The sequence below is a fragment of the Malus sylvestris genome, chromosome 5 (assembly GCF_916048215.2).
Source record: "Malus sylvestris chromosome 5, drMalSylv7.2, whole genome shotgun sequence".
NCBI lineage: Eukaryota > Viridiplantae > Streptophyta > Magnoliopsida > Rosales > Rosaceae > Malus > Malus sylvestris.
This window is the reverse complement of record NC_062264.1, coordinates 23,668,139-23,682,571: the sequence shown is the minus strand read 5'-3', so window position 1 is coordinate 23,682,571 and position 14,433 is coordinate 23,668,139. Positions and strand designations below refer to the sequence as shown.

General features: G+C 36.8%; 1 protein-coding gene across 1 annotated transcript; it reads left to right on the top strand.

Annotated features, from left to right (window-relative positions):
* The first annotated feature begins 11,969 nt into the window (after window positions 1-11,969).
* On the top strand, window positions 11,970-13,417 carry LOC126624659 (myb-related protein 308-like). Its single transcript, XM_050293743.1, has 2 exons — window positions 11,970-12,507; window positions 12,716-13,417. The coding sequence occupies exons 1-2, from the start codon at window positions 12,245-12,247 to the stop codon at window positions 13,218-13,220; spliced, it is 768 nt and encodes a 255-aa protein (XP_050149700.1). The 5' UTR covers window positions 11,970-12,244; the 3' UTR covers window positions 13,221-13,417.
* The last annotated feature ends 1,016 nt before the right edge of the window (window positions 13,418-14,433 follow it).

The window sequence follows — 14,433 nt, the reverse complement described above, 5'->3', positions numbered from 1 at the left end:
GTTGTAGTTCACGACAAATGTTGATTTTGCTCCCTTTCATAAACAGTACGGGTTGTTTTGGTTCGTTTTCAGAAATACTATGAGTGTTTTTGTTGTCATTACAAAAATTGTGTGGGTGAGTTTGTTTCACTTTCAGAAAAATAGTGTTGGTTAGTTTGACGTAATTCCACAAATAGTGTTTATTTTCTTACCTTCCAGACACATTGTGGTTTATTTTGGTTCCCTTTCATAAACAGTGTGGGTTGTTTTGGTTCGATTTCAGAAATACTATGAGTTTTTTTGTTGTCGTCACAAAAATTGTGCGGGTGAGTTTGTTTCACTTTCAGAAAAATAGTGTTGGTTAGTTTGACGTTGTTTCACAAATAGTGTTTTCTTACCTTCCAGACACATTGTGGGTTATATTGGTTCATTTCATAAATAGCGTGAGTTTGTTTAGCGTAGTTCCATAAATAATATGCGTTACTTTCTTATAGTTCAAGAAATAGTGTCCTGACAATTTTCATTGTTGCAGATGGAACAAACAAAAACAATTACAATGAAGAGTTCAACTAAGAAAAAACAAGTTAAAAAGAAGGAGTACCTCTAGTATAGATGCAACATGACCGGGTTTGCAACACAATGCAAGTATACAAGCCTATGCTACTACAACGTCAAGATGTACATGACGAACTAGCGAAGAAACTATTTTGGAGTCTATTGAAGACATACATGGACGAGACCTTGATTACAACAGAAAGAAAGAAGAAGTCGGACATGGACTCGATTAAAATCATTCAATGCTACAAGCCCAAAAAACCAAAAGTTCAGAGATCATGAACCAAGGGGAATATCCAGTGAATACATTGTTCAAATCTGGATTGAACAACCAAGGAGTTGATCTTCCAAATACTGACAAGTCCACCAAATTCGGTGATGACGACCACCTCGTCACCAAATACTTCAAAGATGCAAAGATTGTCAAGAAGAAACATATAACAGAAGCCTACGAAAAATTACTCCAAGACCGAACACCTGAGGGCCCAAAAGATACCGCTGCACTAATATGTGCACACCTCATTCAATCATTCCTGTTTGCGAACTCTAGAACTTACATCACATGGAGTTTTTTGAAAATCTGTGGGAACTTGGAGGAGATAAACAATTACAACTGGGCAAATGAGTAAGAGACTATCTCTTCAAGATGCTTGACAAAGCATAAACAAAAAAAAAAAGGGAGGAGAAGAACCAACAAGCAGTTGTACAGTCATTGTTTTGGTAAGAAATCAAATAATAGTATAAAAGAACATGAATTGTTTCTTACAAATCCAACAAAACTAACTTTACGTTCTTAATTCACACAGTATTAGATGTCTTCACACAAATCTGGTGAAGACAATACAAGGACGAGAAAACAAGATTCCAACAATCACAAGATGAAACACGAGCATGATACATAAAGTATTGTGTGTGAAGACATCCTTGTTTGCTTTATGTATCATGCTTGTGTCCCATTTTGTGATTGCTGGAATCATGTTTTCTCGTCCTTATATTGTCATCACTAGATTTGTGTGAAGACGTATCCAGTACTGTGTGAATTAAGGAAGTGAAGTTAGTTTTGTGAAATTTGTAAGAAACAATTCATGTTTTTTCATACTATTATTTTGAGTACTTACCAAAACAAGGATGGTGCAGGAACTTGTTGTCAGTTCTTCTCCTCTCTCTCTCTCTTTTTTTTTTATTTTTTTTTGTTTGTGCTTTGTCCAACATTTTGAAGAGATAGTCTCTTACTCCTTACTTAGTTGTAATTGCTTATCTCCTCCATGTTCCCATAGATTTTTAGAAAACTCCATGTCATGAAAGTTCCAGAGTTCACAAATAGGAGTGACTGAATGAGGTGTGCGCATATTAGTGTAGTGGTATCTTTTGCGCTCTTAGGTGTTTAGTCTTGGAGTGAATTTTCGTAGGCTTCTGTTATATGCTTCTTCTTGAAAATCTTTGCATCTTTGAAGTATTTTGTGATGAGGTGGTTGTCGTTGCCGAATTTGATGGACTTGTTAGTATTTGGAAGATCAACTCCTTGGTTATCCAATCCAAATATTTGAACAATGTTATCATTGGATCCCTTGGTTAATGATGTCCAAATTTGAATTTTTGGTTTTTGGGGTTGTAGCATTGAATGATTTTAATAAAGTTCATGTCGGGCTTCTTCTTTCTTTCTGTTTTAATCCAGGTCTTGTCCATGTATGTCTTCAGTAGACTCTAAAATAGAGTCTTCGCTAGTTTGTTACGGATATCTTGACGTTATAGCATCATAGGCTTGTATACTTGCATTGCGTCTACAAACCCTGTCATGTTGCATCTATACTGGAAGTATTTCTTCTTCTTTTTAACTTATTTTTTCTTAGTTTACTCTTCATTGTAAGTGTTTTTGTTTGTTCCATCTGCAACAATAAAAATTGTTAGGACACTATTTCTTCAACTGCAACAAAATAACGCATGTTATTTTAGGAACTACATTAAATAAACTCACACTATTATGAAATGAATCAAAATAACCCACAATGTGTTTGGAAGGTAAGAAAGTAAACATTATTTGTAGAATTACATCAAACTAACCAACACTATATTTTTGAAAGTGAACCAAAATCACCAATACTATTTTTGTCACAACAACAAAAAAAAACTCACAGTATTTGTGAAACCAAACCAAAACAACCCACACTGTTATGAAAGGGAACAAAATCAACATTAGTCTATGAACCACAACAAAAGATTCCACAGTATTTATGATCATGAATTAACATAACAGACACTATTTCTCGAACTAGAACAAAAAACCAACAGTATTTCTGGAAGTACAACATAATAACCCGCACTGTTATTTCAAAATAACCCCCAATATTTATGAGAGGTAACAAAATAAACACTGGTTTTTGGAACTAGAACAATATAACCCACACTAATTGTGGATTTGAACAAAAAAAAAAAATAATAACGCACAATATTGCTTGAACTATCCCAAAGCTATACACTATATATGAAATTGAAGAAAAGTAGTAAACACATAGAATTTATTTATCGAAAAAATTGAGTAGCTATCAAACTACAGTAAAAAGAAAATTAATCATTTTGTAATGTTTTTGAAGTAAGAATTGATAGGTTTACGGAGTAAAAAACATGCAAACATGCATATTACTATATTCTCGAAGTGAGAATTTAACAAGGATATGAGTTTAGTACCTCATGTTCGCCTGGAATTTGTGTTGTTTTGAGATTTTTTATCGCCAATTCTTCTGCCATTAATGAACTTTCGTCTACTTCCTAGAAATTGAATTCAAAATTGAAGATTTCTTGCGTTTTGGAAGATGTCGAGTTTGTAGAAATCGGAAGGGAGGTTATAGTTCTGCAATCGCAGGTTTCACCAAATTCAGTTGTTAGGGGTGTAATTAGTTTGAAATTGTTAACGGGCTGGGCTTTGTTTCCGTTAGCGGCAGTTTTGAAAACTTCTTTTTGAGCGTTTTGGGATTGGTAATCCAGCCAGTGTAAAAATTTGGGCCCTGTTCTTATGGTTAATTTTTAGGTGCTTTTGGTTAAATAAAACTATAGGGTGGTTTTTGGTTAAAATAGTCTCGGTCCAAGCCTTTTCCATTAAGGCTCTCTATTTTTATTTGACATTCTTTTTCTTACTTTTGCTAAATTTGGCGTATGACAGGATGTAGAAGCATTTTTTTAGAGATTATGCTGAATTGCATAAGAAACTTTCAGAGCTCGGGTTTACTCCAAACTCCACTTCCTTAAAGACAACTGCTAAGTACAACACCATACTTGCACAAGAAGCGGTAGGAGTCACACTTGCTGCTATTGTTATGAGCATAGGCTACTTATTTGAAGCTCACAAGAGCGCCAAGTAGAGTCGTAGAAGTCGTAGACTTGCTTAATTGATTACCTCGATCTTCTTTTTTCTTTCCGGTTGGAGATTACCTTGATCCCTTATGAATATGAATAATTGATGCAGGCCTTTGCAGGTTAGTAGCTAATTGGCCAGTGGGAAGATATAAGTAAACTTTTTATTCATTTCGAGGAAAATAATAATGCACGGTGAACTAGTGACATGAACTTTTTCATCCACTCTCTTAAAAGTTTCTTTGGTGTGACAGCCCGTCCCTGATTTTAAGAGTTTTTAAAGTTTTAATACAGGATTTTACAAAAATGCCATTTGAGATACGCGCATTATTCGAGGTTAATCGTCATGTCGTGCCATCTAAGATTTGTTTTCTTGATATATCCTCGTAGTACTCGTTGCTACGGAAGCGTGGGCGCATACGGTTCGTGATTTGGAGTTATAATGAAAAAGATTTTAAAGTTTGAAGTTTGGGCATTTTATGAATTTTATTATAAAAATTTGGTGTGCCATTTGGATGGCCCAGATTGAAGGAAAGCTGAAATGGATGGCTCAGATGTAAGGGAAAGAAAATAAAAATAAAAAGATGAAAGAAGGTTTTGTATGTGTATGTATGTGTGCGTGACTGGTGAAAAAGAAGAAGCAAGGTGCGGGTTGGGCAAAACTGCCCAACCAAAGAAGAGGCAGGAGCTCCGGGACAGACCAGGGAGAGAGACTGGCGAATGGGGAGAAGAGAGAGATGAGACTGGCCAATCGGAACAGAGAAAGGAGGAAAGGAGAGAGGGCGAGAAGCGGATGAGAGAAGGAAGAAAACGGGTCTTCATTCGTGACCCGTTTCGACCTGCGGCACCCACACCCAAATTTCGACGGTTTTCACCCATTTTTCCGATGCATTGAGCCAAACAACCACTCTCAATCATCTTATATGCCTTCCCTCTATCATTTCCATATCAAATTTGAGGAGATTAGGTGTGAGTTTGGATGAAAATACCCACGGGTGCCGCGAGCTTCATGTTCAAAATTCTCCTATGTCTGAAGCAATTTCTTCCAATTGCCACCACCCATAGCTTCCTCTTGAGGCCTAGAACAAAGCCCAAGCATTGGTTGGGACGATAGAGTTGATTTGAGGACGAATTGGAACTCACCCATTTCTAGGGTTCTTCACGGGTTTGATGGAATTAGAGCCTTTCCAGGCCAAATTGGCCTTGGCCTCAGGTATAAAGTTTACCTACTCATTGAGATCTTCATTTCTGTAAATTTTGGTAATTTTTGGAGATAGTTGGATTTTTCAGCGAGTCGGGGCGGCTGACCGCCACCTGCGGCGGCCCAAGCGGCGGCGCATGGCCAATGGCCCGCCAATGTCATTCTTAGCATGTGTTTAATGTTCTAGGTTCAGTTTTGATAATTGATTGACGTAAATTGAGTAATTGAACCTAAGTTCGTTACGATTCGTGGTTAGGTGAAAATGTGAATTGACGATCCGACTGTTGGATCATCGCCAAACTTTGATACGTTGCAATACGTAATATTTGAGGATTATAGGAACTTACGGATCGGGAATCCGATTTACGAATCTTTCGGAATTGGAGTTGTAGTTCATAATATAGAATGTTAACTGTCACTTAGTTTTGGCAATTGACGGAGATTCGACCGTTGGATGGTAATGAAATTTTAGGATGTTGTCCTAGAGGTTTATTGTAGATCTATGGAAGTTTCAGATCGGAAATCTGAGTTGCAGATCTTTCGGATTGATCTACGTAGTGACGTGTTTTATATAAGTTATATTCTATCGATATGATTTCTGAGGCATGTCTTGATGATTATTCTAGGCACCGATCGTCATGACGCCTTGATGTGTTGTGCTAGGGAGTTGTAGGGCGAACTCTAGGTGAGTGGGCAGTATTTTCTGTATTTACCTATATACTATTGATTTTTCCCAGAAATTGAAAATAAATGAAAGTATGTTTTAAAATGCCATCCATGCATATTATATGAAATATATGAATTAGTATTTGATGCATATATGTGAATTGGTGCTGTGGACGCACAGGTGAGTATCAGGTGAGTTTTATGTTATTCATATGGTTTATTGATGATGTGAATTGCGTTGAGAGCTCATAACCTGCACCCCTGGTGTTAATGCTTATATTATTCACCTCGCACCACATGCTCACCTTGGATCCAAGTAGGTGCATGTCGTACAGACCATGAGAGGTGGTTCAGACATGTCGTACGGACCATTAGAGGTGGTTCCCACTTGTAGGTGACTTTAGATTATTATACAACTGTTGATGAGAGAAGCACTAAAGCGTATTCTTACACCATTCTTGTCGTACAGACTACTTCAGGTAGTTCCGATTTATGTGCAGAGTAGTGCTGTACAGGTCACAATGGTGACTCTGGTTGGGTTGGATATTGAGCTATAGAATTAGCCGAACAGGACCGCTGCAGGGTCTCCGGTTGATTCTTTATTTCACCTATTATATTGAAGCATCCTTATTCTGTTATTGACGCTTATTGCATGGCATACTTTCTGGTTTTTTTTTATAAAGACTAGTGATTTGAGATATTTGAAGAATTATATGCATATTATGTTATTTTCTGGGAAAGTATACATGTTTTACAGCGAGGGGTTAGAAATGTTATTAAATGAAATATTTTCGAAAACTTTGTTTTACTGACCCACTCAACTGTGTTTTGCGCCCCTCCAGGTTTAAATAGCAGAGCTTTGGTGGCCACGAGGAATCCAACGGTGTTCTGACAGAATTCACAAAAGTAGGACTCACCCTCGGGTGTTACATCTTAGTAATTGTATCTTTAAAGCTTCCGAACTGTGTAAATGGTTACGTCACTCTCACGTGATGGCCAGCATGCCTTCCTTCGGGACGGGGTGTGTCATTTGGTACTTGAATGCTTGACATCTTATAAAGGGACTTACCGTTTGCATTTGATAATGAGGTTCACAAAATTACTTAGGGTTTGTTTGGCATCGTATTAAAAAAAAAATTCAGAATTTTTCAAAACGTTTCTTAAGAACATTTTTTAAAAACAATTTTCCTTAGTCTTTTTAGCCAAAATGATCATTGAGATTTGCATAACTCCTCACTTTGGTCCCTGAGATTTGCATAACTCCTCATTTTGGTCCCTGAGATTTGAAATCAATAGAATTGGCCCCTAAGATTGTCTATCATCAATTATTTTGGTCATTTCATGAAAAATCTCCATTAAATAATAATAAATGATAAAAATACCCTCAATTTTTTGTCAAAACATTTTGGCCTATTGTTTGTTAAAGTAAGGGTATTTTTGTAATTTTGATCCTTATTTAACATAACTTTTTGCGGAAGGACCAAAATAATTGATAGTGGACAATCTCAGGGACTATTTCTATTGATTTCAAATCTCAATGACCAAAGTGAGAAGTTATGGAATTTCATGAACTATTTTGGCTAAAAAGCCTTTTCTTTAAGATCCAAAAACTTGTTTGGTTATGAGCTTCAAAATTGTCTTTTATTTTAATAATTAAACATAAAAAAAATAACCTACAACAACTTCCCGTTAATTCAAAAAGTACTACCAAATTCAATTGGACAGATAAAGAGATCCAAAGAGAGGGTCGGAGGAGAGGGAGATGAGAGAGAAATAAGAGAGAGGGGAGATAAAAAATGGAGGAGAGAGAGGATATGGAGAGGAGAGAGAAAGACATGGCAATGATAAAGAGCTAGCAGAGAAAGATCAGAAGTGAGAGGATATGAGAGAAAATAGTGGTTTGGAGTTTAAAAACTCTAAAAACTTACTTATTATGTTTTCTAGTAGGCTAGTTTTTTGTTTTTTGTTTTGAACAAACGGTATTATCTACACTAAAGGGGAGGGCATGCTTAGCATCATAATGAGTTAGCAATAATGTGGGTCAAATTCACCTTTGGTGAGAATTGAACCTAAGATGTCTCACTAACAAGTGAAGAGGAATATCACTAAATTGTAGTACTAAGTGGCAGAAGTAAGCTAATTTTTTAAGTTAGTTTTGAATTCAATTTTTGAAAACAGTCCAGCCAAACAAGTATTTAAGCTGTAAAACATAAAAAGTATTTTTAAGTCTAAAAGTTGAATTCACAGAGTACGAAACAGGCTCTTAGTTTCCTTGTGTAATTTGGACGTTCATGCATATGGAGCTTGTGCAACAATAGACATTTTCTTGCATGTTCGCTAGTTTTGTTTCTCTCATTAGTCTCCTTTTGTATTCAGATTTACAGGCACTTCACCTTGTAACTAATACTGGTGTCATGTGCTTGGAATCTTAGTATTCCTTCCCCAATATATTGCTTCACTCTAGTTGTTATCCTTTTTAAAGTGAGATTCTCTCGACATGACATATGTTTATTGACATTACTGATTAATTTAAGGAAATTTTATTTGAACTCATATAACCTCTCTTTACACCTAACTTAAACTTCATATGCGAATTGTCTTTTATACCCTATTGCATCAAGTACAAGATGAAATTAACAATCAAATTAAAATTTATCAATAAACCCACCTAATAATTAAACCCTACCATCACACAATATTTATCCCACGTTCATTCTAGCTAAAACCTTAAGACGTTTTCATAGAGAAAAGCAAACTCTTTTTTACTCATAGATGGTGATTTTGAAGTTTTAAATCCTTCAACTAAGGTATGAATTGATTTATACAAAAAAAAATTCATTTGACTTCAATTTTTTTTTTTTTTAGAACTTAGGAACAAAATCAACGCCTTTTCCATGATGCTTGCATAGAAGAGACTGTTTTTTCTCCTCGGTAAATGCCTGGACGTCTGCAATAGAACGCTCTGCATGAAGTTGGTGCCTACAGCAGGGACTTTGTTCATGTGCTACGAAGCATGCAAGAGGATACTGGTAGAAGAAACAAAGAAAGAGTGGAATGTTTCATGAGAAATAAATTCTATTAGATAATGAACCTAGGAACACATTTGAATCTTTTGGTAGCAGATATAATTGTATTCTACAACATTTTATAAAAGAAATTATATCACAGCTAAATAAATGTCACTAGAGAAACAAATCTTGAATGAGTTGTAGAACGCTGATTTTGTGTTTTTATATTCCAAATGGGTGTAAAGACAAATTTATATATTGAATTGAGTTTGTGAGGGTAATTTAGGTAGTAAATTTGGGTTAAAAGAGATATTGATAGTTTAATTAAATAGTAAGTTTGGTGTAAAAAGAGGTTACATGAGTTTAATTAAAATTTCTCTTAATTTAAATTATAAAATCCCTAAAATCTGAATAATGAACCAATTCGAGACTAAAAGTCTCAAGTCTAAAGTTTAAGATTTCATTGGTGATTCTACCCTCCGAATAACCGTGCCAATAATAAAAACAAAGATGATGATTTTTTCTTTGAAGGAGTAAAAGATTTAAGAAAGAATCGGCGTCCCGTCCAAAGCATAGATCAAGACTCTCCTTTCAGACCATGGTGATAGATTTGGTGGCCACAAATTGGTCCTATGGCAGCCTTTTTGCCACAAAACCCATGAATCCAATCCTACCTCCCATGAATTCAATTCCGTATGAAATTAAAAAGGATACCAAACGCTAGGAAAATTAATAATAGGATTAGGCCATATTTTCTAAAGGGCAGAGAGCTTTATCCAAATCCAAATCCAGCACAATGTGGGTCATTGAAGAAAAAGACCGTGCCCTAAGTTTCAGAGATACCCCCACATGGGAAGGGACAGCCAGCCTAAAGAGGTGGGTAATGCTCAAAGGACAACCCTCCACCTCAATACCCATGCACATGAGATCCACGTGTTGGTGTGCTGGCTACATCCATACCCTCCTAAAGTTCCCTTAATCAAATTGCCTAATTGCTTTGATTAGGTTTGATTCTTTCTCCCTTTCTTTACATTGTCCATGTGCCAATGTGGGTGTTTTGTAGGAAAAACTGGCTGCAGACAGAGACCATTTGTGGCTCATCACTGGTGTCAAAACTCAACCTAACAAATTGCAATCGTTGAGTTCAAGTTCGTTAAGAATTCAAGATTTGTTAGATGTAGAGAGAGATTCAATAATGCAAGTCTCCAACAAGTTTGTCTTTTTTTCAGTCAGGCGCGAGTTCATTCTGACCGTTGATACATTATGCATTGTATGCTTTGCAATGTATCACTGACCTTAACACTCTTGCTCTATTAGTATAGAATATATGGATGGGGCAGATGCGAGGTTTATGTTACATGGAGTGTAAGAATTATTTTTACAATTTGTGTAATGTTTTATTGTATACAATGATATTTTATTCTACTGTGGGAAGATATAGGCTAAGTTGGCCTAGCAGCTTGAATTGCGGAATGGTTATATGCAAGAAGAATGCTAAAATTACGCATGAGCTGATCTTGACCGTTGATGCATTGTACATTAAGGATTGCGCATAATGTAGTTGGAATCAGTCTACACGTCCTCGACCAACCTCATCATCATTGCTCTCAGCTCGAAAAATATGGATAAGGTTAACGGTGAGGAGAAGAGATTAAGAGAGTTGTACTTGTAGCTTGTGGGAAAGGAGTGAAGATTTTACAAAATCGTGCCAAATTTCAACATCAAGGAGTGAGTGAAAGAAGCTTTTGGAGGAGGAGAGTTGAACTGGGTGCCATAGGACAGTCAGAAAGGATGAAAAAAGGTAGGTGAAATACACGCACAGACAATAACACAAGGGGACCCTCTCTCTCCCTCTCTCTCACTCTCTCCCACTCTCTCTTTTGAAAACAACTTGTGCCCATGATCCTTAACTCTCCTCCTACCATCCACTTGAAATACATGATCATGCGAGAGACAGAGAGAGAGAGAGAGAGAGAGAGAGAGAGAGAGAGAGAGAGAGAGAGAGAGTGCATGTGTGGTGGTGGGTAAGGTAACAAAAAAATAATATGCAAATTGGAGGGAGAGATAACAACAAAAAGGTGAATCAAACCTTCCCATCCCCTCCCTAACCCTACCCCTTGTTGCCTAAACTTGCACCACAAGGTTGGAGGGGGGAAGAACAAAGAAAGAAAAAAGTGAAGGGTGAACCAAAGCCCACATACAACTACAACCACACTCATTGCCCTCCTTTTTCTTTCATCATCCTCCCTCCCTTTAACCCCAACTTCCCACCCTTCTAGAAGCCCTCTCTCTCTCATGCGTTATCAAGAATAAAGAACCAGAACTGCCATCTTTGTTCTTATGCACAACAATAGCCAAACCAACTAGTGACCTTTCTTCCCTAAAACCCACTACAACCAACGTTTTAAATAATAACTTCGTTACGTTTACTAAATCTACCTCACTTCATCTAGATAAATCCTGATAATTTGATCCAGGACATAACATTTACTTAGATGTGTGCTTAGAATTTTTTTTACTATATCACAAACTGTATACAACTATATGCCTATATCTTTTATTTCTTCATACCATGACAGAAAGAGAAGAGACAGAGAAACGTGGAATCGCTTCTATCATGACATTCCATGGAACCAACTCTGAAGCATTCAAGACTCCCAACAGTACTGCAAGAAAATATAGGCTCTCATGGTCAGTATGATGAAATTCAATTTGTACCAACCACTACACCATTAATATACAGTAGTCTCCATCTACATTTGTTATCGTACATGTTGTCTAGTGAATTGGAGTTATATTTTATCTCACAAGTTTAAGACACACACAGATAAAACAGAAATCACACCATGTTTTTGCCCTATATATAGTGTAGTTTTACTTACATATCATTTTTACCTCTCACATACTTTTGTTAATTTTTGTTCATTAATATTTTTGAATTCATTTGATTCAATAGTTGCAGATTAAGAGAGATATTTGAGAGTTAAGAATGAACGTATGAATAACACCAGTTTATATATATACACACACATACATAATATACCTTACTTTTACACCTACCTGAAGGTTACTCGTAGGGCCGATAGTTAATGTCCCTTTAACTTATTATATGTGATTTTGGTGCCATAATAATATCATCTAGTGAGAGAAAGAGAGAAGACAGAAGAGAGGAGAGAGAGCCCACCAGCCACTCCCTCTAACCTGCCTCACCAACTCACATCTAGAAGCATTTAGGGTCCCTTCTCTTTCTTCTTTTTCTCTTAGTCAAAAGGCTATAAAATAATACGCCAAGTCCTCACAAGGGCCGGCCTTTGTGTTGCAGCAAATGCAAATACAAAAAACAAGGCCTTCCATTTTTTCCACCACCACTTCATCCGTCGCAAAAACCAAAAAGCCAGACATAAACCAACAACAAAGGCAACGGCTTTTTGGCTACAACTAATTATTCTTCTTAAAGCTTTCAACTTTTTTCCATTTATTTTTTCAAATGGGAAGGTCTCCTTGCTGTGAGAAGGCTCACACCAACAAAGGAGCTTGGACCAAGGAAGAAGACGACCGCCTCATTGCCTACATCAGAGCTCACGGCGAAGGCTGCTGGCGTTCGCTGCCCAAGGCGGCGGGCCTCCTTCGATGTGGGAAGAGCTGCAGGCTGCGGTGGATCAACTACCTTAGACCTGATCTCAAGCGTGGCAATTTCACGGAAGAAGAAGATGAGCTCATCATCAAACTCCATAGCCTCCTCGGAAACAAGTAAGCCCAACTAATTCCTTTAACTCTTCGTACATAACCTGTTTCAAAAACAAACTCTTTGTGAGTTTGGACGAGAATAGTACTAGGATTGGTGACCTTCTACGTAGTCCTCATGTAATATAAACAGTGTTTCAAAACATTTGAAAATTGTGTTATATGTTGTTGGGTTCTTTAAGATTAATGGGTTTTGTTTGGATTACGTTTCCAGATGGTCTTTGATAGCTGGAAGGCTGCCTGGAAGAACAGACAATGAGATAAAGAACTACTGGAACACCCACATAAGAAGGAAGCTTTTGACCAGAGGGATTGACCCCACAACTCACAGGCCACTCAATGAGACTCCTCAGGAATCTGCAAACACAATTTCTTTTGCTGCTGCTTCTGCAAATATCAAGGAAGATGATGAAAAAATCTCCATAACCAATGGGCTTGTTCGCAAGCATTCAACAAACCCAGTTCAGGAAAGGTGCCCTGACTTGAATCTTGAGCTTCAAATCAGCCCTCCCTGCCAGCCTCAGCAACCCAGTGAGAGTTTGAAGAGTGGAGGGAGAGGACTCTGTTTTTTTTGCAGTTTGGGGATTCAAGATGCAAAGAATTGCAGCTGTGGGAGGGATGCTTTTGGTGGCGCCACCAGTGGCACTGCCAAAATTGGTTATGATTTCTTGGGGCTGAAAAATGGGGTCTTGGATTACAGAAGCTTGGAGATGAAATGAGGTTAATTAATTTGGAGCCCATGAAAATTAAAAATTGTAATATGTAGTTGGAATGAGAGTGGAGAGAAATGAGAGAAAGAGATTGCTTTTGCTAATTATCCCATGAAAGCTCTCTAATTTTCTCTTTTGTCTCGAAATTTTATGACTGTTAGTGCATATTTTAGTATAATACCAGTACAGTGCTGATTGATGATGAATGTCTATGATCATATTTACTAGAATGTGAGTTATTTTTATGTTTATTGTTATAGAAAACAATTCAGCCTACCCTTGTCTATATTATTTCACTTGTTTTTTTCTATTTAAAAGGACAAATTGGGATTTGTCAGATTCATACCAGATCTTCAAAAGGGTTTAATGCCATGTTATGGTGGTTGTTGCTACCAGCAATTTTAAGTAAGAGTTGGTAAATAATCTAGTTGTTTATTTGGATCTCTATATACCCAAAGATAGGTGTTGAGTTTTTTGTGTATTTCTCTTCCAAACTCAAATTCTATATTTTTTTCAAATGAAAGCAATGATATTGTTATTGTTGTTGTTGTTGTTTCTTTGACAAAAATAAAACATAAACTACTCTGTATAAATAAAAAAAAGAGAATTTAAACTTAGGTATAAGATAACGAGCACACTGAATTGACCCAATTTATGTCTGCAAAACTATAATGATTTTGCTTCAAGACTTGAAGACTTCAACACAATAGTGTAGTCAATCCTTACCCCTCCTTATTGGAGATATTCAAAAGAGCATGGCTTCTTTTTGATTAATTTGTATATTCTAAACAAATTTTCTAAAATATCCACTCATATATAAAATACTATATTCTAAAATCACCAACATCCATTATTGAAATTTGATTTTTAAACCACTTGTTAGATTCTTTTTTTTTTTTTTGGGGGGGGGGGGGGGGGGGGGTTGTCTCTTTGTAGAAGAATGGGACTGAATTTTTCTCATTTGGGAAGAAATGGATAAGCTCTGAGAGGAGGAGAAATAAGAGAGATAGGGAGTGGTGGGTAGCCTATCACTTCTTTAGTTAAAACCCCCAAATACTATAAAAATCGTGAAGGAACTACCAACCGTCCGTAGTACCCCATTTCTCTACCAACCTCCCAGTTATGAAATCCCAACCTACCATACTATTTATCACAAATGTATCACAAATATGGAAAGGAGACAGATTCTCTGCCCTCCTACTTCCCATGTCTTCTTGTTTTG

Excerpts from the sequence above, each read along its gene's own strand:
- LOC126624659 (XM_050293743.1), top strand. The coding sequence starts at position 12,245 with ATGGGAAGGTCTCCTTGCTGTGAGAAGGCTCACACCAACAAAGGAGCT. Across the intron at positions 12,508-12,715 it reads CATAGCCTCCTCGGAAACAA|ATGGTCTTTGATAGCTGGAA; the intron begins GTAAGCCCAACT and ends TTACGTTTCCAG.